This window comes from Dermacentor andersoni, chromosome 3 (assembly GCF_023375885.2).
Source record: "Dermacentor andersoni chromosome 3, qqDerAnde1_hic_scaffold, whole genome shotgun sequence".
Taxonomy (NCBI): Eukaryota; Metazoa; Arthropoda; class Arachnida; order Ixodida; family Ixodidae; genus Dermacentor; species Dermacentor andersoni.
The window spans coordinates 205405500-205428801 of record NC_092816.1 but is presented as its reverse complement, the minus strand read 5'-3'; the positions used below and the strand labels follow the sequence as shown (position 1 = coordinate 205428801).

General features: G+C 49.3%; 1 protein-coding gene across 1 annotated transcript in view; it reads left to right on the top strand.

The window, feature by feature from the left end:
- Positions 1 to 23302, top strand: part of LOC126524727 (uncharacterized) — a 170503-nt gene that overhangs the window by 43159 nt on the left and 104042 nt on the right. Inside the window, exon 4 of the mRNA XM_072286987.1 lies at positions 16628 to 16936. Within this exon, the coding sequence (XP_072143088.1) occupies positions 16628 to 16936 (309 nt within the window). The remainder of the gene's footprint in view (positions 1 to 16627; positions 16937 to 23302) is intronic.

Genomic DNA, 23302 nt, shown 5'->3' with positions numbered 1-23302 from the left:
GTCTGAAGTCAGGTCCCCGATCTTAAGGGTGCCTTCTCTATTTGACAGGAAAGATCTCGTGTAGGAATGAAAGTGCTTCCCCAGGTTGAGACTCGAGATGGTGTTCAAAACGAACGAGTGAAGAACGTTATCGAAGGCCTTTTCCAGATCTAGACCTAGTATGGCTCTCGTATCCCGCGTATTACAGCCAATGATGTGATGCTTGATGAGCTTCATCGCGTCCTGCGTCGAGAGTCCGACCCTGAAGCCGATCATATTGTGTGGGTAAATGTCGTGGTCCTCCAGGTAGCGTGAAAGCCTGTTTAGGATTGCGTGCTCAGCAACCTTCCCCACGCACGATGTGAGCGAAATTGGGCGGAGGTTATCGAGGCTGGGCGGCTTGCCTGGCTTGGGGATGAGAATGGTGTTGGCCGATTTCCACATTTCCGGGACTTTACCGCTGCTCCATGTTTGGTTAACGATGTCCGTTAGGTATTCGATGGACTTCTCGTCCAGGTTCCGTAGAGCTTTGTTTGTGATCTTGTCCGGACCCGGAGCCGATCTGCCGTTGAGGGCATGGAGCGCCTGCCTGATCTCCTCAATCCCGAATTCTGCGTCGAGCTCAGGGTTGTCGGAGCCTTCGTAGTCAGGGGAAGGTGGTGTAGGGCCCGATGCGACTGATAGGTACTTCTTCACTAGTATGGATAACATTTCATTGCTCGAATATTCTCGCTTTGCTGTGTGTAGAGTGCGCGCCAGTGTGTTGCGTTGGTTGGTCTTAGTGTTCGTCTCGTCGAGGAGATGCTTTAGGAGGTTCCAGGTGCCCCCGTTGCGCAGCTGCCCGTCGATCGAGTTACACACCTCATCCCACTGTTGTTTAGAGAGGGCTCTGCAGTGTTCCTCTATAGTTCTATTGATTTCCGATATCTTTTTTCTTAGCCTGAGGTTGAGCCGTTGTCCTTTCCACCTGGCGAGGAGCGACTGCTTGGCCTCCAACAGGTGAGCCAGACGGCTGTCCATCTTTTCCCCTGGAAGATCGGTACAAACCTCTTTGGTGGTAGCTTTGATATCTTGTCTAACCTGCACAACCCATTGTTCGAGGCTAGGCTTCTCCACACTCTCCGTTCGCTCTTCCCTAATTTTGCGAAATTTGTCCCAGTCTGTGTACTGGAACATACGCTGTCTCTTCTGCTCGACTTGGAGGTGTGTGGCCAAGATATAATGGTCGCTACCAAAGTCTACCCCGAGGTTCATCCACTTGACGGCTGCATTGCTCCTGACAAAGGTGAGATCCGGTGTCGTGTCACGGCTCGACGATGTTCCGCATCTGGTGGGGAACGCTGGGTCCGTGACTAGCATCAAGTTTAGGTTTATAGCCTCACGCCAGAGCTCCTCCCCCTTGTTAGTGTTATATGGGTAGCCCCAGGTGTGGTACGGCGCGTTGAAATCACCAGCTATGATCAAAGGGGAGTCGCGCGCTAGTTGCGTGGCCTTGGTGATTAGGGCTTTGAAGCGTTGTCCTGGAGCTTTGGGACTGCTGTAGACATTCAGGATGAATATACTTTCGCGGTTAGTTGGGCTAGGAATTATCTCTATCATCAAGTATTCGACTTTACTTGCGGTCATGTTAAGGTCGTGAGTGATGTGGGTCAGCTTGTTGCTAATCAGTACGGCGATCCCCCGTCCTTCTTCGTGTTTGGCTACGGGCTTGTAGCCAGACAGCGTGACGTTAGATGTTAATGTTTCTTGTAAAACGATAACATTTGGCTTCTCTGCGTGTGAGCGAATATATTGTTGCAGGGGAGCCCTCTTGGGAAGGAAACCCCTGCAATTCCATTGCCACATTCTGAATGAGCTAGTTTGAGTGGCCATCGTATTGCTCTTGAGGTGCTGTGCTAACCTTTGTAGGGCCGATCGCCGCCGAGCTCTTACTAGTCGATGCTGTTGCTGGGAGTGTAGGAGGTTTACGTGCCAGCACAGGTGCTACGACGTTTTCTAAGAAGGATTCAATTTTGCTGATCCGCTGATTAGTGCGCTCCTCCATGGACGTCATGTTGCTGTGGAAGAGCGAGAACTTTTCATTTATCTGCTTTATGCTGTCACTTAGAGCGGAGAGCAACTCGCGAATCTCCGATTTGGCCCTGCCTGGTGCTCTTTCTTGCTCGTTAGCGATTGCCCTCTTCTTAGCGGGCCTCTCTGTATCGATCATCTCAACCATGGGGACTTCCATTGGCTGGGGAGATGCCGGTTGCTTATCCGTATCGCTCTTCTCAACCATGGGGACTTCCATTGGCTGGGGAGTGGCTGGCTGCTTGTCAGCCATCACGGGTGGACTGCCCTTCTTAATTTCGGCAATTTCTGTCATCAGTCGAGCTATCGTGTTCTTCATCATCTCGTTTTCGCGCTCAAGTTGTGCTAGTCTGTTGTTACCTCTATCATGCCCTGGCGGTGAGCCCCGCGTTACCTTTTCCGGCGTTCCTCGAACTCGGTCGGCCCAGGTTGGGGAGCACTCGGGTCGGCGATCCCTGGAGCAGGACCTCGAGCAGGACCTGAACCGGACTTGACTGCCTCCGCGCCAATTGAATCATATTGGGCGGTTGTCGGGCGTACGCCATGGTCCAGCGTTGGCTGCTAGCCTTGCGATAAACGTGGGCGGATGTGATTGTACAGCGGGCTGTGGTGGCGAGAACGTCGGTGGCACGGTCCTCGCTACAACTTCAGCGCGAGTTATAGGTGTAGGCGCTGACGCGGGTGCACGCGGGGACAGAATAGCTTCAGATACTTGATTCTGTATCATTTGTCGCAGGTTCGGAGTCAAACGTGGCGTACGTACGCCACGTTTGACTCAGTGCCGTTCGAAGTTGTAGAACTTCCAACGGCAGTGAGTAGAGACACTGGCCAAGTGAATTCGGCACAGATTAACTATTTGATCTCACAGAGCAGAGGGCTGTGGTCGGGAACTACGATTAAGCTCGAAACAGAGGCATCCTGCGCGGAAGAACGCCGGGTCAGGGGACATTGTCTGCGGAGTTCATCGTAACTCTGACACAGATCAGCGATTTCGACGACGGTCTGCGGGTTTTTCAATACGAGCACTTCAAAGGCGTTGTCTTCGATGCCCGTCAAAATATGACGGATCTTATCGGATTTGGTCACTGATGCATTGACGCGCTTGCAAAGGTCGATGACGCCTTTTACGTTGTTGATGATGTACTCATCTGGCTGCTGGGAGTAGTTGCGCAAGTGCTTTTCGGCACGAAGCTTTCGCAACTCGGGACGACCGAAAACTCGCGGGAAGTTCGTCTTGAAGTCAGACCAGGTACGAAGGTCAGATTCGTGGTTGCGGAACCACACCCTCGTGACGCCCGTGAGGTAAAAGACCGCATTGTTCAACTTCTGAGCATCGTTCCATCTGTTATGGGTGCTCACGCGTTCATAGAATGAGAGCTAGTCATTTACGTCGGAGCCGCTGAAGAATGCTGTATCCAATAGACGCAGCGAGCCGCAACTGAGAAGTGTGGGCGATGCCGGCGGTGGTGTTTGGCTTGCGTAGTCAGGCATGATAGCTGGCAACTTCCGACTGCGGAGTTCCAGGGTCGGGGACTACCTAGCAACCTCCACCAAATTTGAAAGGCAGTTTATTTACTAGCCAGAACGTTACACGATAGACAGGTAGGTCTGCTGATCAAGCGTCAAACACCGAGCGCGCGAACTCTGTTCTCGAGCGAGGCGTTGACGTAGCGCCCGAGTACACACCTGTCTTCTTCGTACACAGTTTAAGACAGTTTTCAATTCTGCAGGTAAATAATGTGTTAGCTTAATTAGAACGTTAGAGAATTGTATAAATAAACCAGAAGCAATTCGGTCATTCTTCACTATGTTGTAGTTGCCTTTTTTCAAACTTAAACATGAGATAGTACAGGGTCGGCAGATAGCTAACGAAGGACTGGAAATAAAGTAGTATCCCAAAGCAGGGCTTCTGGGGCAGCGTCAGTCACTTATGTTGATATCTTTATGTAGCCCTAATTCACTTAGGGCGATACCTCGCACCGCTAACACATCACCTTGGATGGGACGTCATGCAAAACTGAAAGTATTTCGTGATGGGATGAAACAAGAACATTACGCCCTGTCTTGGAAATGTTAACCTACTGATTGCGCCAGAAAGTGAAAACAGGTTGGTAGAGGTAGCAAATTCATCAGTTCATGAATAGCCTTAGGTAATTTTGAGAATGTGCATTGACAAGCATTTGAGAAGCCACTAAGTAGAAAACGATGTGTTCAAGTAAAGGTCCATGTTGAATAATTGCTCACCTAGTGAAAGGTCAATGTAGCTGCCTAATATGAATGCCAAGGCAAATAAGTTGCTAAATTTTGATAGCACCCCTAATGATATTGTTAGGGAAAGATGAGGGAAGATAGAGGTAGAAAAAGATCGGAGACACTGGCTGCAGCGTGTTGTTGGTGGTCAGCCATCTTAACTACTCTGACTCATCCTCTATATATATTGTAAATATAGTGTTTCTATACTCGCAACATGCCCGTAACATATTGGTGGGGGTGCTGGGTACCACGGCCTGAAACGGAGCTCCGCAGCGGATGTCGCATCACCGTCCACACCATGAATGACGGTGAGCACGCGGGATCAACGTCGTTGCCGCCTGCAACGTCACTGTTGCCAGCTACGTCGCTGTCGTTGTGTTGTCGTTGTGCAATCCAAGGATCCTGGAACTTTCTGCGGGACTGATCGTGCCGATGCTGAAAAATGGGTGGCCATGTAGGAACGCGTGAGTGGAATTAACAGATGCGACCCTACGCTTATGCTAGCTAACCTGTTCTACCTAAGAGGCACGGCAAAGCTGTGGTACGGCAAACACGAAGAGGAGCTAACCAGCTGGGATGAATGCAAAGACAAATTGACAGAGTTGTTTAGCAAACCAGCCGGCCGTAAGATTGTCGCAACGCAGGAACTGGCCTCCCGTGCCCCATCTCCCATGGAGTGCTATGTCTCGTACATCCAGGACATGCTGGCACTTTGTCGTAAAGCCGACCACGACATGACAGAAGCCGAGAAGGTCGGGCACATGCTTAAGGGCACTGCTGACGACGCGTTTATTCTGCTCGTGTGCAAGAGCTGCTCTATAGTTGATTCACTCATTAAAGAGTGTTGACAATTCGAGCAGGCCAAAAGCCGACGCGTCTTGCAACCATTCGCCAGACTTCCCAATACTGCCACAGCATCGGCGTGTGACGATCAACCTGCACAGCAGCATGCGTCGCCATCAGAGGACGTGGTGCGAATCGTTAGACGTGAATTGAATGCGATGCCGCCCGCAGCTTTCCGTACGCGTAGCCTTGATGCTACCACCTTTCCATTTCCCCTCGAACAAGCCATCATTCGCCAGGAACTTGAAAACATTGGTTTACAGTCTGTGCTCGCTGTCCCCAATCCCAAAGCTAACGAACGCCCTTCTACTATTTTCGCTCCACCCCGACGATTCTCTTCACGTTATCGTAACCCGACTGAGTGGAGAACTGTGGACGACCAGCCAATAAGTTTCACCTGTCGCCGCATTGGTCATGTCGCCCTATACTGTCGCAACTCGTGGCCCTGAGCCATTTTGATGGAAATATTCGCAATCTTTCGCCCACCGCCGAGTCTAACAGCGCCGACAACTCTGCTAGGAACACGTGGTACAGCCGCTCACCCTCGACGCGCGGACACCAGTCTGTTCACCGTAAACACGTCGTCCATCTTCCAGTTCGCCGCAGCCACGTTGCCTTTCGTCCCCTGTAGCTTTTGGCCGCACCCTTTCGGAAAACTAGGCAATGCAGCCCTCGGAGGTGGTGTTGGATCGACGATTACTGCAGCAAATCTTCTGTCTGTGCCCACAAGGAGAAGTGTAATTCACGTTAAAATAGACAGCTTGCCTGTCCAAGCACTCGTCGACGCTGGAGCCCACGTGTCTGTGATGAGTGCTAGCCTGCGTAGACGTTTAAAGAAGGTCCTCACCCCAGCAGCTGCTCAAGTGCTTCGTGTGGCTGACGGCGGCGTGCTGGTTGTTCTTGGAATGTGTACTGCGCGTTTAATTATAGCCGGCCGCCCTACTTCTGTTCTCTTTTGTGTGATTGACAACTGCTCTCACGACGCTATCCTTGGATTGGACTTTTTATCCACTCATTCTGCTCTCATCCACTGCACGACCGGCGTTCTCCAGTTAGAACTGCCTCAGCTCGCCGATGCTCCGAGCGCCGCACCAGCGCTCGCTTCACGATGTGCGTCTTTCGCCCGAGGCAGTTACTTACGTCGCTTTGACCACCCAGCCAAAGGCTCCTAACGGCGAATATGTGCTTCGCCCCATCATCGACGTGCTTTTTAACCGGAACGTTGCTGTTCTACATACGCCGACCATGGTTACTAAAAACGACGTCGTTCTTCCGCTTCTGAATTTCAGCCTGTGCCCTCAAGTGATTCCGGCTGGCATGTTCTTGACCAGTGTTTCTAGTGGTTCCGAATTTGACATTGAGAGCCTCAATGCCGAGAGTGGCTTATTAGCGCCAATTGCAGCTGACAGCTCTGTTTCTTTAACAGATGACTTCGCGAAAATGATTTCACATGACCTCACCTCTGCACAGGCCACGGACATACGACTCCTGCTTGAATCATACAATAACATTTTTGATTTCGGCGACAGCCAAACATCTGTTGTTCACCACCGTATAAACACTGGAGATACGAATCCTATTCGTAAGCGTGCCTATCGTGTATCGCATGCTGAACGTCGTGTCATCCAATCAGAAGTGGACAAAATGCTCCGCAAAGGGGTCATCGAACCATCAGCCAGCTCTTGGGCTTCGCCTGTCGTCCTCGTGAAAAAGAAACATGGTACCTGGCGTTTTTACGCCGATAATCGCCACTTAAACCAGATCACGCGAAAAGACGTCTACCCATTACCACGCATCGATGACGCCTTGGACTGCTTGCACGGAGCTAAATGTTTGTCGTCCACTGATCTTCGATCCGACTACTGGCAGATTTCAGTTGATGAAATGGACCGTGAGAAGACGGCATTCATCACGCCGGATGGCTTATGTCAGTTCAATGTCAGGTCCTTTGCCCTATGCAACGCTCCTGCGAAATTTGAAGATATGATAGACTCTCTTCTGCTGGGCTACAAATGGATCACCTGTTTTTGGTACCTTGACGACGCTGTTGTTTTTTCACCCACATTCGGCAGACACCTTACCCGACTCGCTGAAATTCTTACGGTCTTCCGAAAAGCCGGCCTTCAACGGAACTCCACAAAGTGTCAATTCAGGCACCGTCAAATCACCGTGTTGGGTCAGCTCGTTGACGCATCCAGTGTCCAACCAGATCCGGAAAAAGTTCGCGCCGTACGCAGTTTTCCTGTGCCACGTTCTGCTTCTGACGTGGGCTTTTCGTCGGCCTGTGTGCTTACTTTCGCCGTTTTGTCAAAACCTTTGAAAGATCTACTAAAGAAGAACACGCCATTGTCATGGGGCCCGGAGTAGGCTCACGCGTTCGCCGCTCTCATCGAGTTTCTGACCACCCCTCCCATACTTGCCCACTTCAATCCGTCTGCACCGACCGAAGTCCACACTGGCGCAAGAGGCTATGGCATCGGCGCTATTCTCACCCAACACCAGAATGGTACCGAGTGCGTGATAGCTTACGCCAGCCGCCTGCTGTCACCTGCCGAGAGAAATTACTCCATCACCGAGCGGTGGTGCTTGGCTTTAGTTTGGGTTGTCGCCAAGTTCCGGCCATATTTGTGCGGCTGCACGTTTTGGGTCGTCACAGACCACCACGCCTCTGCTGGCTGTATTCCCTACGAGACCCGACTGGACGACTTGGTCGCTGGGCTTTGCGGCTGCAGCAATTTTCATTTAGTGTCCATTACAAGACTGGACGCCTCCACAAGGGCGCTGACTGCCTCTCGCGTCACCCCGTGGATACTCCCAATCCTGTTGCGCACGATCCGCTGACCTGTGTGATGGCTTTGACTAACATGACCGATATGCGCGCTGAACAACAACGCGACGCATTCTTACAGTCCATCATTGCCGGAGTGCAATCTGGCAGCACTGACGGCACGTACCGCATGTTCGTGCTACACGACGGCATCCTATACCGCCGCAGTAACAACCCTTAAGACCCTGAGTGGCACCTTGTCCTTCGTCGTCATCTGCGACCCGTCGTTCTCGAACAACTTCACAATGCACCGAAGGCGGAACACCTTGGAGCTTTGTGTACATACGACCGTGTACGACTCCGGTTCTTCTGGCCGGGTCTCTACCGCTCTGCGCGTCGTTCTGTTGCAACTTGCTAATTGTGTCAGCGCCGGGAGAAACCTCCCCTGGCAGCTGGCGGGCGACTCCATCACATTGATGTTCCCTCTGAACCATTCTTTTGCGTAGGCCTTGACCTGCATGGCCCTTTTCCGACAACGACTAGAGGGAACAAGTGGATTGCCGTCGCTACTGATTACGCGACACGCTACGCAATAACAAAGGCGTTGCCGACTAGTTGCGCAACTGACGTCCCCAATTTTCTCCCCCACAATTTTATTCTCCACCACGGTGCTCCTCGACAGCTACTTACAGACCGCGGCCGCTCGTTCCTATCTGGAGTTGTCGACGCACTCCTCCGCTGTTCTGCCACTGAGCACAAGCTGTCCTCCGCCTACCACCCGCAAACGAACGGTCTTACGGAACGTCTGAACCCAACAATCAGAGAGATGTTGTCGATGTACGTCTCCAACAATCACCGCGACTGGGAAGGCACGCTGGCTTACGTTCGCGTATAACTCGTCCCGACATGACATCGCGGGATATTCACCCTTGTATCTCTTATGTGGTCGCGACCCCATACCGCCGTCTGACACCATACTCCCTCTGTGCCACGTGTTGTAAATGAGTATGCTCGTGAAGTCATCGATCGCGCTCACATGGCGCGTCAAGTCGCCCGATCTCGTTTATTAGCCTCGCACCATATAAAAAAAGAGTTACGACCACTGCCACCACGATGTTAAGTTCGCACCAGGTGCTTGAGTGCTCCTCTGGTTACCCTATCGTTGGGTTGGCCTCTCCCAGAAGCTTCTCTCTCGCTACACAGGGCCTTATGAAGTCCTTCACCAAGTTAACAACGTAAATTGCGAGATTTCGCCGCCACACTTGGATGCATCCTCAAGTCAAGACGCATGTTGACGTCGTGCACGTTTCGCGGCGGAAGCTATACTTCGCTCGCAATTCTTCGCCTTCCATGCGCCGAGACGGCGCTTAGCCACCCGGAGGTCCTGTTACGGAAGCATGAATGAAGACAGAGGAAAAAGATCGGAGACGCGGTGGCTGCTATGTGTTGTTGGTGGTCAGCCGCCTTAACTTCTCTGACTCATCCTGTATATATATATTGTAAATGTAGTTTTTCTATACTCGCAACATCCTCGTAACAATAATATTGATATATATGACAAAAACAGGACACGGTAGAATTAAATGTTGCAAAATTTGGCAAAGCACCTATGCAAACTTCATAGGTGCATACGCACATGTGACAACAGCAGCTCTATCTCAGATGCGGGCGCCTCCACACATCATGGTGCGATCCCTTCACAATAAGGAGTAAAAACAGTCAGCACAAGCTACGTGATGTGATTCATCCGCCAGGCACCAGCCAAGTGATGATGGTGGTACAGCCAAATCGAAGTTCGCTATTGTAAAGAAGCATCGGTCCATGTTTTATCAGTGGTTGCGGCAAAGATTCCTTTGTGCAGCACACACAAAGATATGTAATTAGACTCCTTGCTGATGATGCACAGTAAATTCCTGTAAAAGAAGAACTAAATCACACAGCAAACATTTAAGGTTCAGAACTCATCACATACTGGTATAATTACTTTGAGCATTAGAGAAACAAGGTGTAACGTACACTGTCATAGCATATTTATAACTAACAGTACAAGTAAGTAGCAGTATAAGTAAGCTGTTATAAGTATGTACAAGTAAACTGTGTACACTGGCGCTGAGGAACTGAGAATAATAGTGGCAGGTTATAAAGAATCAGTATAAAAAAGGATCGCCTTTAAGACTCCTAGCTATTTCACCGCGAATCACTCTCTGGTTTTAACCCATATAGAAAGCGCTGGGACGATTAGAGAGGGAACAGTACATTGGCTTGTACTAACCATAATGACAAGCTTCCGTCATCCAGCTAGCGCCAAGAGACAAGAAGGATGGCCAGCCGTCTATACAGTGAAAAGAACAAAATAAGAGAGCATGAAGTCAGTTGAAACACAGATTTGCATTTACAAATTAGGTGAACCACCTTCATTACTAAATAAACGACGAGCAGTCGCAATTCCACTTCCAGATGAAGCACCTGTTGCGATTCAAGTTTTGCCGTTTATATAAAATGAAGCACCAGTGAAATTTTCACATCAGCAGCCGATTACACTTGGTATTGTATAAGCCAAGTAAGCACTGCAGTTATATATTTGTTTTGCTATAAAGTGTGAACGCTACATGCTGTGTAGTCACAGACACACGAGCACACACACGCAAACCTTTAACCCATGCAACAAGAAAAAGACAGGAAATAGGCCGAGTGCCGTCTGGTTCATGGTTACAGCCAGCGCGTCCTCTTGAAATGCAGTCACTTCAGCTGATTCGTGCTGCGTTAACGGTAATGTAAACTAGCAGAACCCTCGTATAAACATGACGAATACCGCTAGGCCAGAATAGCCCATCCATCAATAATTGTCGCTGCTAACACCTAGAAAAAAATTAGACGAAAAACGTATTCCTCTTACCGATAAAAAGTGCTAGCCGAACGTGCGACGTACAAAGACGCATCTAGAACAACGAAGGCGGTGAACGCAGATTCCGCCATTGTAGTAGTAAGCCATGGCTGCACCCAACCTAGCCGATGTCACAAAGCATTGATGCAAAACACAAAGCAAACCGCGTCGGCATAGCTAAATGACTCCAGTTAGTATCCAAGAAATGTCGAGAACGGCTTAGAACAGCACACAACTAGCATAACGTAACAACTAGCATAACCCACGACCGAGCCATTGCGTGCGGCAGTGGCCGTTTTTTGAAACTTTCTGCCTGCTAGCCACCGTTCTGCGATCACTGCGACACCTGCGCTTCGCTTCTGCTGTCAGCGCTTGCTACCCGCGTCTAGAAGATAGTTTCCAGGCGTCGTGTGCGCGCCTTGGGTTGAATAGAATACTGCGCCTTTGATTGTACCAGTTCCAGTATGAAATTATTCAACATTTAAGCCACGTTACTATGTTGCTTCTTACGAGTTTGTTTCACTGTGGCGTCTTTTATTGTTTAACGCCTACTGTCACCGTACTTTAACGCCGGCAATTTATGCCCCTATAGACAAAAGCATCGAAAAAGTTCTTGAGTTAGGCGTCTGAATGCATTCACCAAAATTTACCAAAATTGCCTCTTGTGAGACCAGGAGTGGGTTGTTACTGCAGATGGAATATATAACAGTATACATCAGCTGCTAAGGTTGTGTTTAAAGGAAATTCAATGTTCAGTCATATCTTAGACCAAGCCGTCTATAGCCTTTTGTAGCCGCTTCAATATGTTTTTAAGAGGCTCCGTGTTTTGTGGGACGCGCTGTGGGAATCGATGTAAGCGAGGCTTTGTATGCTGCTTGCTTTGACAATTATTAGCGGTGATGTTGCCGGCGAATGCGTAATATCTTCAGCGTTTAGCCCAATACGAAAGTGGTGAGTTGATGTTAAATGATACTATCCATGCCAACTGCTGTTTGTTTGTGTAGTCGACTGTACACAAAGGGAGATGTGCTTGCTTGGGCGCTGTTGTGCGTCGTTGTTCATAATCTCTGAAAGGGTTAAGCATCATCATGACCAGACATGACACCACGTATCGCTGTGTAGCGAAGACGCTACATTTCCGCGCGACGTTTCTTTCGGACATCGGTGATCTCGATATTGAGTGCACGCTTTAGACGCCTTTTGCTGGCAGCTGTTACGTGATCCTTCTGCATACGTTGCCAGCACGCTGTTGAGACGCCAGCTCCAAGTGCTCTCTTCAGACTGGGGACGATTGTAATGTTTACGCTATCACAGCCCAGCACGTGCATTTTTATTGCATAGCAAATCAAGCACAGCATGTGTCATACGCACAAACTGTGAAACGCTGCCGCGGCGCCGCCGACCGGGTGATGAAAACGGCACACTTTTCTTCAGGAGATCTGTGAAAGGGCGTCCTATGGTGGCAAAATTTTTAACAGAGCGCCGGAAGGGAAGAACAGACACCCACGAAACGTCGGACATCTTTTGCGGAACGTGGAACAGGGAACTCTTTCACTGCGCGAATTTTCTCGGGGTCCGGTCGGAGGCCAGTCACATTGAGGACGTGCCCAAGAACAGTAATCTCACGATGGCCGAAGTTACATTTCTTGGAATTGAGCTGTAGAGCAGCCTTGCGAAAAACGGCAAGTATAGCTGAAAGGCGTTCAATGTGTGGGCTGAATGAGGGCGAGAACACAATAACATCATTTAGGTAGCAGAGACAAGTCGACCACTTGAATCCTTGGAGTAACGAGTCAATCATACGCTCAAAGGGAGCCGGAGCGTTGCATAGCTCAAAAGGCATAACTTTGAAGTGGTAAAGACCATCAGAAGTTATAAAGGCCGTCTTTTAACGATCTAGATCATCCACAGAAATTTGCCAATATCCGGACCGTAGGTCCATGGAAGAAAAATGCTGCGCCCCGTATATGCAATCGAGGGCCTCATCGATACGAGGTAGTGGGTAGACGTCCTCCTTCGTGATGCGGTTGAGGTGGCGGTAATCGACGCAGAATCCTTATGCACCATCCATCTTTTTGACCAGCACGACAGGTGACGCCCAGGGACTTGACGATGGCTCAATGATGTCTTTCGCTAGCATCTTGTCAACTTCCGTTTTGATGACGTGGCGCTCCGAAGCTCAAACTCGGTAGGGTTGCTGATGGATCGGTAGACGATCGCCTGTATATATACGATGTTTAACAGGTGATGTCTGGCCTAAGGGTCGGTTGTTCAGGTCGAATATGTCCTTGTACAAAAGCAATAGACTGCAGAGCTGTTCAGCCTCTGCAGGAGGGAGATTTGGGTCGATTGAAGGAGCAGGCGCTTGAAGACCCACATTAGCAATTTCCTGACGAACCACGGACTGGATCAGCGATATCGTCTCAGCAGTGTCGTTCCAAGACACCTGTTGAGGCGAGGTAGGAAACGCTGCTTCGAGTTCCCGGCGTAAAATTCGGGTCACGTTTTCGCTTGGTGGTGGCGAGCTAGATTGGTCGGTACAGGAAGAGGTCGCTGCAGTATTTGGAAGCCGTGTAAACTGATTGTACATACGGCGACTCTTCGCCTGCTCGAAACGGCGGCATTCCTTCATGATGGCGTAGACAGTCGATAAGTTTCTGAAGACCAGAAGGTCGAATTCATTGTCCGCGATGCCTTTGATAATGTGTCCAATCTTTTCCGCCTCTGGCATGGACGTGTCGATTTTAAGACAGAGGGCTAGTGGGACGTCCTGAATGTAGGAGACGTACGACTCGGTAGCAGTTTGGGCACGCGTGGTGAGTTGTTGCTTGGCGGCTAGTTGTCGACCGGTCGGATTACCAAAAACGTCGGACAGCTTTTCTTTAAACAAGTCCCAGCTGGTAAGCTCTTCCTCGTTTGTATAAAACCACGTTCCCGGTGTTCCGTCGAGGTAAAACACAACATTGGCCAACATTATGGTCGGATGCCATCTGCTCACCTTGCTGACGCGCTCATACATCTTCAACCATTCTTCCACGTCAACACCATCGAGGCCGGTGAACTTGCCGGGGTCATGCCGGGGTGAAGACGCGTACTCCGCACCTCCATCGAAATGTCACGGCTATAAAACAATTTACACGGTGTATTTACAAAGCGTATATACACAGCTGCCGAGAATCCCGAGAGGCTCTTGCCACTTCATCCTCTTCACCGTCGACGACCTTATTCTCGTTTCCCACCGTAACAATATTGGTGATGCTGATTTAATGGCGTCCCCTTTGAAACGGGGCAATGACAAATAGTCGCCTACACTGTTTGCTTTAATCAGGTATGCTATATATGTTTTTATCTACCATTTCTGGGTACGTATTCTCAATCCTTTTCTTTATTTGTTTCCTTCATCCTGTTCACGCTGATTTTTGGCAACACATTTTCAGAGATTTGCACCACCATGCTCTTGGGGTACCCACAAGAAAAGGAAAAAAACGGAAAAAGAAAAATTGAAAAAACGCGCGGTGTGGCATTACATGTATGGACTGTCACATAGAATAAATAAGCTGGACCAACGTCATGACGCTCAAGTACTGTTCTATGCACTGCAAAAACCAAAAAGAATGTGCAAGAGGGCTAACGCAGAAACCAACGAATAAAAAACAAGTGCTACATTATGTCAGATTAAGCACGTGATAAACTACGTGGAATGCTCTAGTTACGCGGTTTTCTATATCCCAGTAGGTTGCGGAAAAGTATCTTGGGCAAACCGGACGCTGTCTAAAGGACGGATTGCGGGAGCACAAATACACCTTCCAGCTCTTGACAGCACGTACTAACTTGGCTGCGCACTGGAAACAGTGTGAATGCTCTCCGCAACTAGATAGCAAAACAAAGTGAGAAATATGGGAAGCACTTGCGATAGCAAACGAAAAAAAAAAACCCGCAAGCACTCCGTCCGTCATGCTCATCGGCCTCGTTCAATGGGTGCAAGTGAACACTGCTGTTCCGCTCCACCGCATCATCCCATGCCGTGGCCTTGTCATGTCTTATATCTCACCCCATACCACCCCCCCTCCCCTACTCACCTTGTATAGAATCGTGCCCTTTAACAGCATTAAACGAGTTGGTGGTTTGCGCCACGTACGTCCACGTCTTGTTCCTTTATGTTCGGTCATTAGGGGAGCTATAACGTAAAGCTGTTTCAAAATTTTCTGTTCAATTTCTGCAATCAGCCCTCCACAATCGGTCAAAAACTTTTTTGAAGCACCCCCACTTCGCGTATCTGTCACGAGACGTCACGAAAAGCGCGGTAGCTCCCCATCTGGTACGACGCGTACACGCAGATTATGCATGATTTAACCGAACAAAAGAAAAATATTTATTTCTGATTCGACGCCTTTTCGCCATTAGCACTCGGCTATTGGTCAAATGTTTTCGGGCTGCATCCACTTCACCTGCCTCTCAAGCGACACAAAAAAAGAAGCGCGATAGCTCACTGCATCAAAGTGACGTGCACGCATTAAAGATGCGTTAATATGCTTAACAAAACTGCACTTTTTTCTGAATACCAGCAGCCTACCCCGGTCCGAAAGGAACAAAAGATGGCTGTCGCCAATTTCTCGGGCACTGGCTATTCCCACCTGCCAAAGAGCTTGGGCTTATTTGCGTACAATAAAGCTTTTTGCGTGGCCGTGTAACGTTATCGAGCACTTTCGTGCCGAAAGTGCTCGATAACATGACCTTGCTGTGCCAACTCCTCTTTGCTGTGGATCTGCTTTAGTAGCATTCTTAACCTTTCATTGCATGCCGTCGCGGTTTTCGACCAGCCACCTCAAGCTAAGTAAGGGAAAGCGGACCAATCGCAGACGCCGGCACTAGCCTCTTCATCCCTTAATCGATCTTCAGTGCATTGGCTCGGCCCTATCGAATGTCTCTCCCCTCAAGCGTGCTCCTCCCCTCTTGTCAGCTAATTAGATAAGACAAGTCGCTCGGTGTAGGTAATGTTATTCGTTTTTAAAGCAAACAAAAGTGACCTATAAAGGACGAGAGCATTTGATTTGTCTGTTCAGACAATGCCTGCGGGTCATTGCCCGATGCCTGCGTCGGCAGTTTACGTCAGGAGACTAGAATAAAAATATATTCGAATAGTTTTACGTTATAGGGCCCACTTCATCCGTCAGTGCAACACTAAGCTCAAAACAATCATGAACGTCCCGTAACTAACCACCTTTATTACTTTACTAACGAAGTGAATTCTACTCCGCTGTTGGTGTAAGGTTTCCCCTTATTTGTGGAACACGCTACTTTTAAAGTGTTCTTTTTTTTTCGAACAGACCAATTATGCAACACGAAAACATCTTGATAAGATAGATGAAGCGTCAGAAGATGTTGCTACCAGCGTCTGGTAATTCGGTATTCGCCCTACTTATACCAGATGCCAAAGGCGCTGGAAATCTCTACAAGTACACGCTGACCGTTCTGTACTAGCTCCACAGATATCGTCGCACTTAGTTTAATAATCACGCTGCAACGGCTTACTCCAGCTGTCGCCATCTGACTGGATACAAGGACAGAACGAGAAAGCAAAATAGCGGTTGCACTGAGAGGGGCTTTTAGCAGACCTTTTTACTGTGGCTGCTCTGACGCACATGCGAGGAAGAGGAGTAATCATAGTTTACGTACATATGCGAAAGGGTATGTCACTTCTAGTTCATGTATATATATATTCAGTGCGACCCATGTGCCGCCAATTTGACGACGTTCGGGGCCACCACACGGATGGCCACTTCAATGAAACCGTTAGTCATTTGATGTTTCTCGAACTGCCATTCGTGTAGCACCGAGCCACAGTCACGCGCCGGCTGACGGCACACGATGCGACCACGGGAAGACAGCGTCGGAGACGTTCAACTGTTGGCGCCGCGTTGGGCATCTCGGAGCCCGCCTCTGTCGCCGTGAGCCGGCGCACGTCACAAGCGTTGGGACGGCTGGCCAAGCCGGCGCTTCGTCAAGAAGCCGCGACTCCCGGTGCTCTCACGTCGACCGTGATGGGCGGAGCGCCTGCGGACTCCGGCAAGTCGGAAGGCGCTATTCCAATCCGCCTGCGGTCGCTCTCCACTGCGGGCCTGGTGAAGAACATGGATGCGGTGAGTTGTAACCGAGCCTTACATGAGTACTCTTGCTCGCCTTCTAGGCTAAACAGCAGCCCTCCGATGGTTTTACTACTAACTTAACTTATTGGGTTTTACGTGCCAAAACCACTTTCTGATTATGAGGCACGCCGTAGTGGAGGACTCCGGAAATTTCGACCACCTGGGGTTCTTTAACGTGCACCTAAATCTAAGTACACGGGTATTTTCGCATTTCGCCCCCATCGAAATGCGGCCGCCGGGGCCGGGATTCGATCCCGCGACCTCGTGCTCAGCAGCCCAACACCATAGCCACTGAGCAACCACGGCGGGTGATGGTTTTATTAGTGTCCCTGCTTATGCTCCAAAATAGAGCATATTTGCACAATGATCTAACGCCTTGTTCAGAAGCTATGGGGCATAACTCCTCGTGCGCGAAGGAGCCAAAGTAAGTCTTTTTTTCCCTCTTATGCTAGTCGCGATCGACCCCGTGGGAGACACTTGTTCACACGCACTGTGCAAGTTGGCTTACGTGGGTACACACGCTCGAACCTCCAATCAACGCAGTATGTTGCAGCTGTAACAATGGGCAATGTTTATCCAACACGCAAGAGCGCTGTCCCTCCGTGACCTCCAGAAATGTAGAACGTCTTCCGGGAGATAGGCGTCCAAAGTGAACGGCAGTTCTGCCGGAGAACCGCCCACTGCACAGCTGTCGGCCCAATCAACTTCAAGGCATTTCCGCCATTGGCGAAACAAGCACATTCGGGTCGGCCGAGCTCGCACCGCAGTCGACGACACCGCGAATGTAGGCGTATTATTGTTTCTTGCCTCATTTTTGGCACTTAGGGGTTGGCCGGTAGGTTCCTATCCGGCCTCACTTTAATAAAAATGGTCAGAGAAAATGATGTGTGACCGACGGTAGAACTGAGCCTCTGCCTTGAATGCTAGCCGCCCGATGCTGTAACCACACGGCCACGATCGCACACATACTACTCCACTTCCAAATGCAGCCATATCTCCGAAACGCTCGGTGCGTGCACCACGTGCCACTTCCTCGTTTCCTTTATTCTTGACAGCTCGCACTTTGAGGCGTCGGGTCCGACTGCACTGTTTCAGGGACCGGCCAACTTTCGCCAGCACTTTCCTCGTAGCAGTTTACGCTACGCAGAAACAGTGCGACGTTCTGTAAACTTTATCACTGTCCAAGTTAATCAAGATTGACCATTTATTCGCTGGAGTATAAATACCATCCTCGTTTTAACATACGCATTATGACATTGCCATGGGGTACGTACGATCGTATAACACGTTTCTTTGTTCCTGGCGTCACAATCTGTGTGGATTGTCCGTGGTGCGCCGGACGCCACCGGCTTGGTGATAAAGCCCCTTGATAATTAGAAAGTAGCGACACTCTCCTCCTCACGGCGCTTTCCTCCTGGGCTCCCGCGGACGGGCCGCAGGATTCTATGGAGGCCTGTTATTTCGGGCCAGTTGCGCGCCCCAGTGGGGTTGAAAATTTTGAGAAATGCTGATAACAGCATCGATAATGCTGGAGGCAACCTTTATGAGGAGGTTGGTTTTTTTCTTAAAGCCGTATGAACGAGGTATACCGATGTAAAGGGAGCTTTGAGGCGAGTTCTATATTCCAGACAATTTTTCTGCCTCATGATCAGATGCTTTACTTCGTGCGTCTGATCTAGTATTGCTTGTGACACATCCCTTTATGTGTGGCTTATTAAGCGAAAGCCTTAGACCTCTGTTTCAAGGTCCCTTTGTGAGCTACAGAAAATATCACGTGACCGAAGGCGGGAAGCGAACCAAAGCATGTGCAGCCGAGTATAAGAGATGCTTAATGATTAGCAAAGTAATGATTGATTAGTGATTGGACTAAGATGAATTCGGGTGCATTAAGGAGGGTTAAGGTGGATTAAAGTCGATGAAGGTGCATTATGTAAATGAAGGTGGATTAAGGTGCATAAAGGAGGACTAGGTTGGATTAAGGTCGATGAAGGTGCATTAGGGTGGATGAAGGTGCGTTGAAGTGCATTAAGGACGATTATAGAGGATTAAAGTGCATGAAGATGGATAAGTGTGGATTAACACGGATTAAGGTGTATTAAGGAGGATTATAGTCGGCTAGGGTGAATTAAAGTGAAGGAAGGAAGATTAGGGTGGACTAAGGTAGATTAATGTGGATTCGAGTGGATTAAGGTGAATTAAGGTCGATTATAGTGGATTAGGGTGAATTAAAGTGAACGAGGAAGCATTATAGGGTTGATTAAGAAGGATTAAAGTGCATTAAGGAGGGCTAGAGTAGATTAAGGTCGATGAAGGTGGATTAGGGTGCATTAAGGAGGACTTCCGCGGATTATGGTGGATTAAAGAGAATGAAGGTAGATTAAGATCGATGAATGGGGATTCGGTGGATTAATTTGCATTAGGAGGATTATGCTAGACTAACCGGGCTTAATACGCAATGAACCCTAATTCACCTTAGTGCACCCTACTCCACCTTAATGCTCCTTCATCCACCTTGATCCAGCTTAATACTCCCAATCCACCTTAATACAACCTAATCAACCTACATCGCCCCTAATTCCCTTTAGCCTACCCTATACCGTCTTAATCCCCCTTTATCAACCCTAAAACATCATAATCCGCCTTAATACTCCTTCATCCACCTTAATTCTTATTCATGCACATTAATCCAACTTAATCCTGCTTAATAGTTCCAATCTACCTTAATACACCCTAATCCACCTCTAACAGACCTAATCCAGCTCCATGGTCCCGAATTCACCTTAATGTAACCTTAATTCATCCTAATCGGCCTTAATCCTCCTTTATCAACCCTAATTCACATTAATCCACATTATTCGACCCTAATATTTCTCTATCCACCTTAATCCTACCTAATCCTTGTTCATGCGCCCTAATACACCCTAATCGGTCTTAATATCCTTTCATCGACCCTTCACCATATTCCACCATAATCCGCCTTAACCCTCCTCCACCCACCTTAATCTTTATTCATGCATCTTAATCCTTCTTAATGCGCTCTAATCCGCCTTAATCTTCCTTAATGCCCTCTAATCAACCTTAATCCTCCCTAATCCACCTTATGTCAATCACTACTGATTCATTAACCTGGGTAATCATTCTCTTATACAGGGGTGAACATGCTTTGGATCACCTCTGGCCTTCCTTGGGTCACGTGATACTTCCAGTGGACAACGCAACCTTGAAACAGAGATCTAAAGGCTTTCGCCTTAAAACTTAAACAAGGAATACTCAATGTTGACTAGCTAACGCTCATCACCTGCAATACCACGGGTATACTTGCCACAAATTTTTTTCAGGGCGCGAAGAAGATTCTTAATGCTGCACTTCCGACTGAATAACAATAGTTACCGGCGTGCGAGGTGATCGAGCCGCCCCAGAATATTAAGCATACTGAGGACAACAGCAACAAAAACGCTGGTGAGCAAGCCAGAAGAATGAAAAAAAAAATGCAGCATTACGGGATGCTTTGCAACGAGCTATAAAAAAGACGCCTCAGCTCGCAAACAACGCTGTTCTTTGTGGGAACAAAGTTTTTTCGGCCAATGTCATGCAGCCACTGCTTCCTGCGTAAGCCGTCACGCTTTCCTTGCGATATCATAACAGCGGCATAACCATCTTCAGGCTTCTTGCTGCAGTTATATGCGCAGCAGCCCGGCATAGCGCTAGCACATAGAGCAGGAAACACAGCGTACAACGTTCGCTACGCCGACCTAAAGCGCCGAGCCAGCCGTGCCTAGGAGGAAAATGGCGCGAACGAAAAAGAAAAACACAAGCAAAACTCAAGATCCGTGCGTTTCCAAGGGCAACGGCAGGGAGACCAATCGTCGTGCAGAAAAACGGGGGCAAAACTGTTTGCCGCGGGGGAACGCGCGAGGGGCGAGGAGGAGGCGAGGAGGTCGCGCGGCGGCGGCAGAGTTCAAAGAGTGTCGCTACTTTCAAATTATCAAGGGATTTTACTTGGTGACGCCCCCTGGCGCCATCTCACGAAGCGGATCTAAACCCTCGCCACGGAACTCATGGTCCACCGGCGTTGAAAAGAGCGCAAGCAGCCCTGACTCGGCGCCAAGACATGACAATGAACTGCATGGTGCCCGTGCGTTTGCCTTTTGCACGCGCTGTTGCAAATTAGAAATAAAACTTCCGCGTACTAGAAGCTGCAGCTTCCGTAGTATGGCGAACAAACATTAGGAAGAACGCGGAAGCAATAGTTATACAGTGAAGCTATATACCTCTACGTCCAAGGAAATTTTCGTGTCGTAAGCGAAAAACCCCACACGTGGGCCGATCCCGCAAATAGTGCGATGCCGGGCCGACCCGCAGCGGAGGGGAAGCAGGCGTTAAGCACTACCCATACGTGGTGCCGATCCCGAAGTTAGTGCAATGCCGGGCTGACCCACGGTGGTGGTGAAACAGGAGTTAAGCACTGCCCATACGTGGGCCGATCCCGAAGTTAGTCCAATGCCGGACCGACGCGCGGTGGAGGTGAAGCAGGCGTGATGCCGTCCCCATAGACCGGCCGAGCCCGAAGTTCGTGCAATGCCGGGCCGACTCGCGGCGGAGGTGAAGCAGGCGTTAAGCTGTTCCCATATATGGGCCGATCCCGAAGTTAGTGCAATACCGGACCGACCCTCGCCGGAGGTGAAGCAGGCGTTAAGCACTCCCCAAACGTGGACCGATCCCGAAGTTAGTGCAATGCCGGACTGACCCGCGGTGGAGGTGAAGCAGGCGTTAAGCTGTCCCCACACGTGGGCCAATGCCGAAGATAGTGCAATGCCAGGCCGACCCGCGGTGCAGGTGAAGCAGGCGTTAAGCACTCCCCAAACGTGGGCCGATCCCGAAGTTAGTGCCATGCCTGACTGACCCGCGGCGGAGGTGAAGCAGGCGTTAAGCTGTCCCCATACGTGTGCCAATCCTGAAGATAGTGCAATGCCGGACGGATCCGCGGCGGGGGTGAAGCAGGCGTTAAGGACTCCCCATGCGTGGGCCGATCCCGAAGTTAGTGCAATGCCGGACTGACCCGCGGCGGAGGTGAATCAGGTGTTAAGCTGTCCCCATACGTGGGCCGATCCCGAAGATATTGCGATGCCGGGCCGACCCACGGCGGAGGTGCTGTTCGCCATTAAAAGACCCACATATACAGCTTCGCTGGTCATCCTTCTTCACAGAGTGGAAGGGCGCTGAGATTTTTTGTACTTTGCTTGGCCTAGCTTGCTTGGCCAGTAACTAACTAGCCAGTAACCAGCTTGGCCTGTATAAAGGGTTGGTGCCCAGAGACCGTAGTTTCTGCAGTTTTGACTAGTTGCACGGGAGAACTCGTTTTGTTCCTGCAATGATACCCGGATGTTCTCCGTCTGTTTTCGTCTGGAGTGCCCCGGTAATGGCTCTGACCTTTGGCTCAAAGCAAGCATGTTGAAGGTGGCCAACAACGGGAGGTAAAAGCATTTCATCCTTAAAGAGAACATGGAGATTTACAAGATTTATATGAAAGAAATTCCAAGGTAAAATGTGTACAATAACACGAAGGAAACAGACTTGCCATTTAAGGCTCGAGTTGGTTGCCTAAACTCCCAAAAAACCTAGCAAACATTCACAACTAGATCAGGCATGTGTATGATGCAGCAAAAATTCGGCGACTACTCAGCACATCCTAATGGAATGCCAAAGGGTTAAACCGGTGAGACCTATGTGCGACCTACACCTTCCAGAAGCGCTTCTATTTGTAGTGGACAGAAGCATGAACCAGTCAGCAGTCGAAATAAGCAAGACACGTTTGACGTAATGGTGGAAAGAAAAGCAGGTAACAAATTTATAGGAACAGATCCGTTAAAAGTGTGGTTAACGCTACAAGCTAGCTACAGATGTTTCAAAGAAAAATAACGGCTTGTTACGATTTATTAAAGAATCCAGAATGAAAAACGTGTACAGTATTACTGAATGGGTGAGCTGGTGCAACATATTCTTGTCTTGCTTTAGTGCAACTCAGTGTGAGTACCAAGGAACAGGGACAGGTGAAAGGATGAGCGCTAACTACCAACTGGTTTTATTCCATGGCCCTATGCACATTATATGGCAGCTCATAGCACACATGACAAAAAAGAATCAAACAATAACTTTACAAGAAACACCGACTGCAGATCACTGAACACGTGCTGACTGTCTTAGAAAGTCAAGTTGCTTGCCTGATAAAGATAAGGAGGGTGTACTCACACACACCCAATTCCATTTGGTGATGGCATATCAACCTCAAAAATCTTGCGCGTTAGTTGATTTTGACGGCGTCCTATGATCACGCACTCTTTAAAAACTGGTTTGCATCCA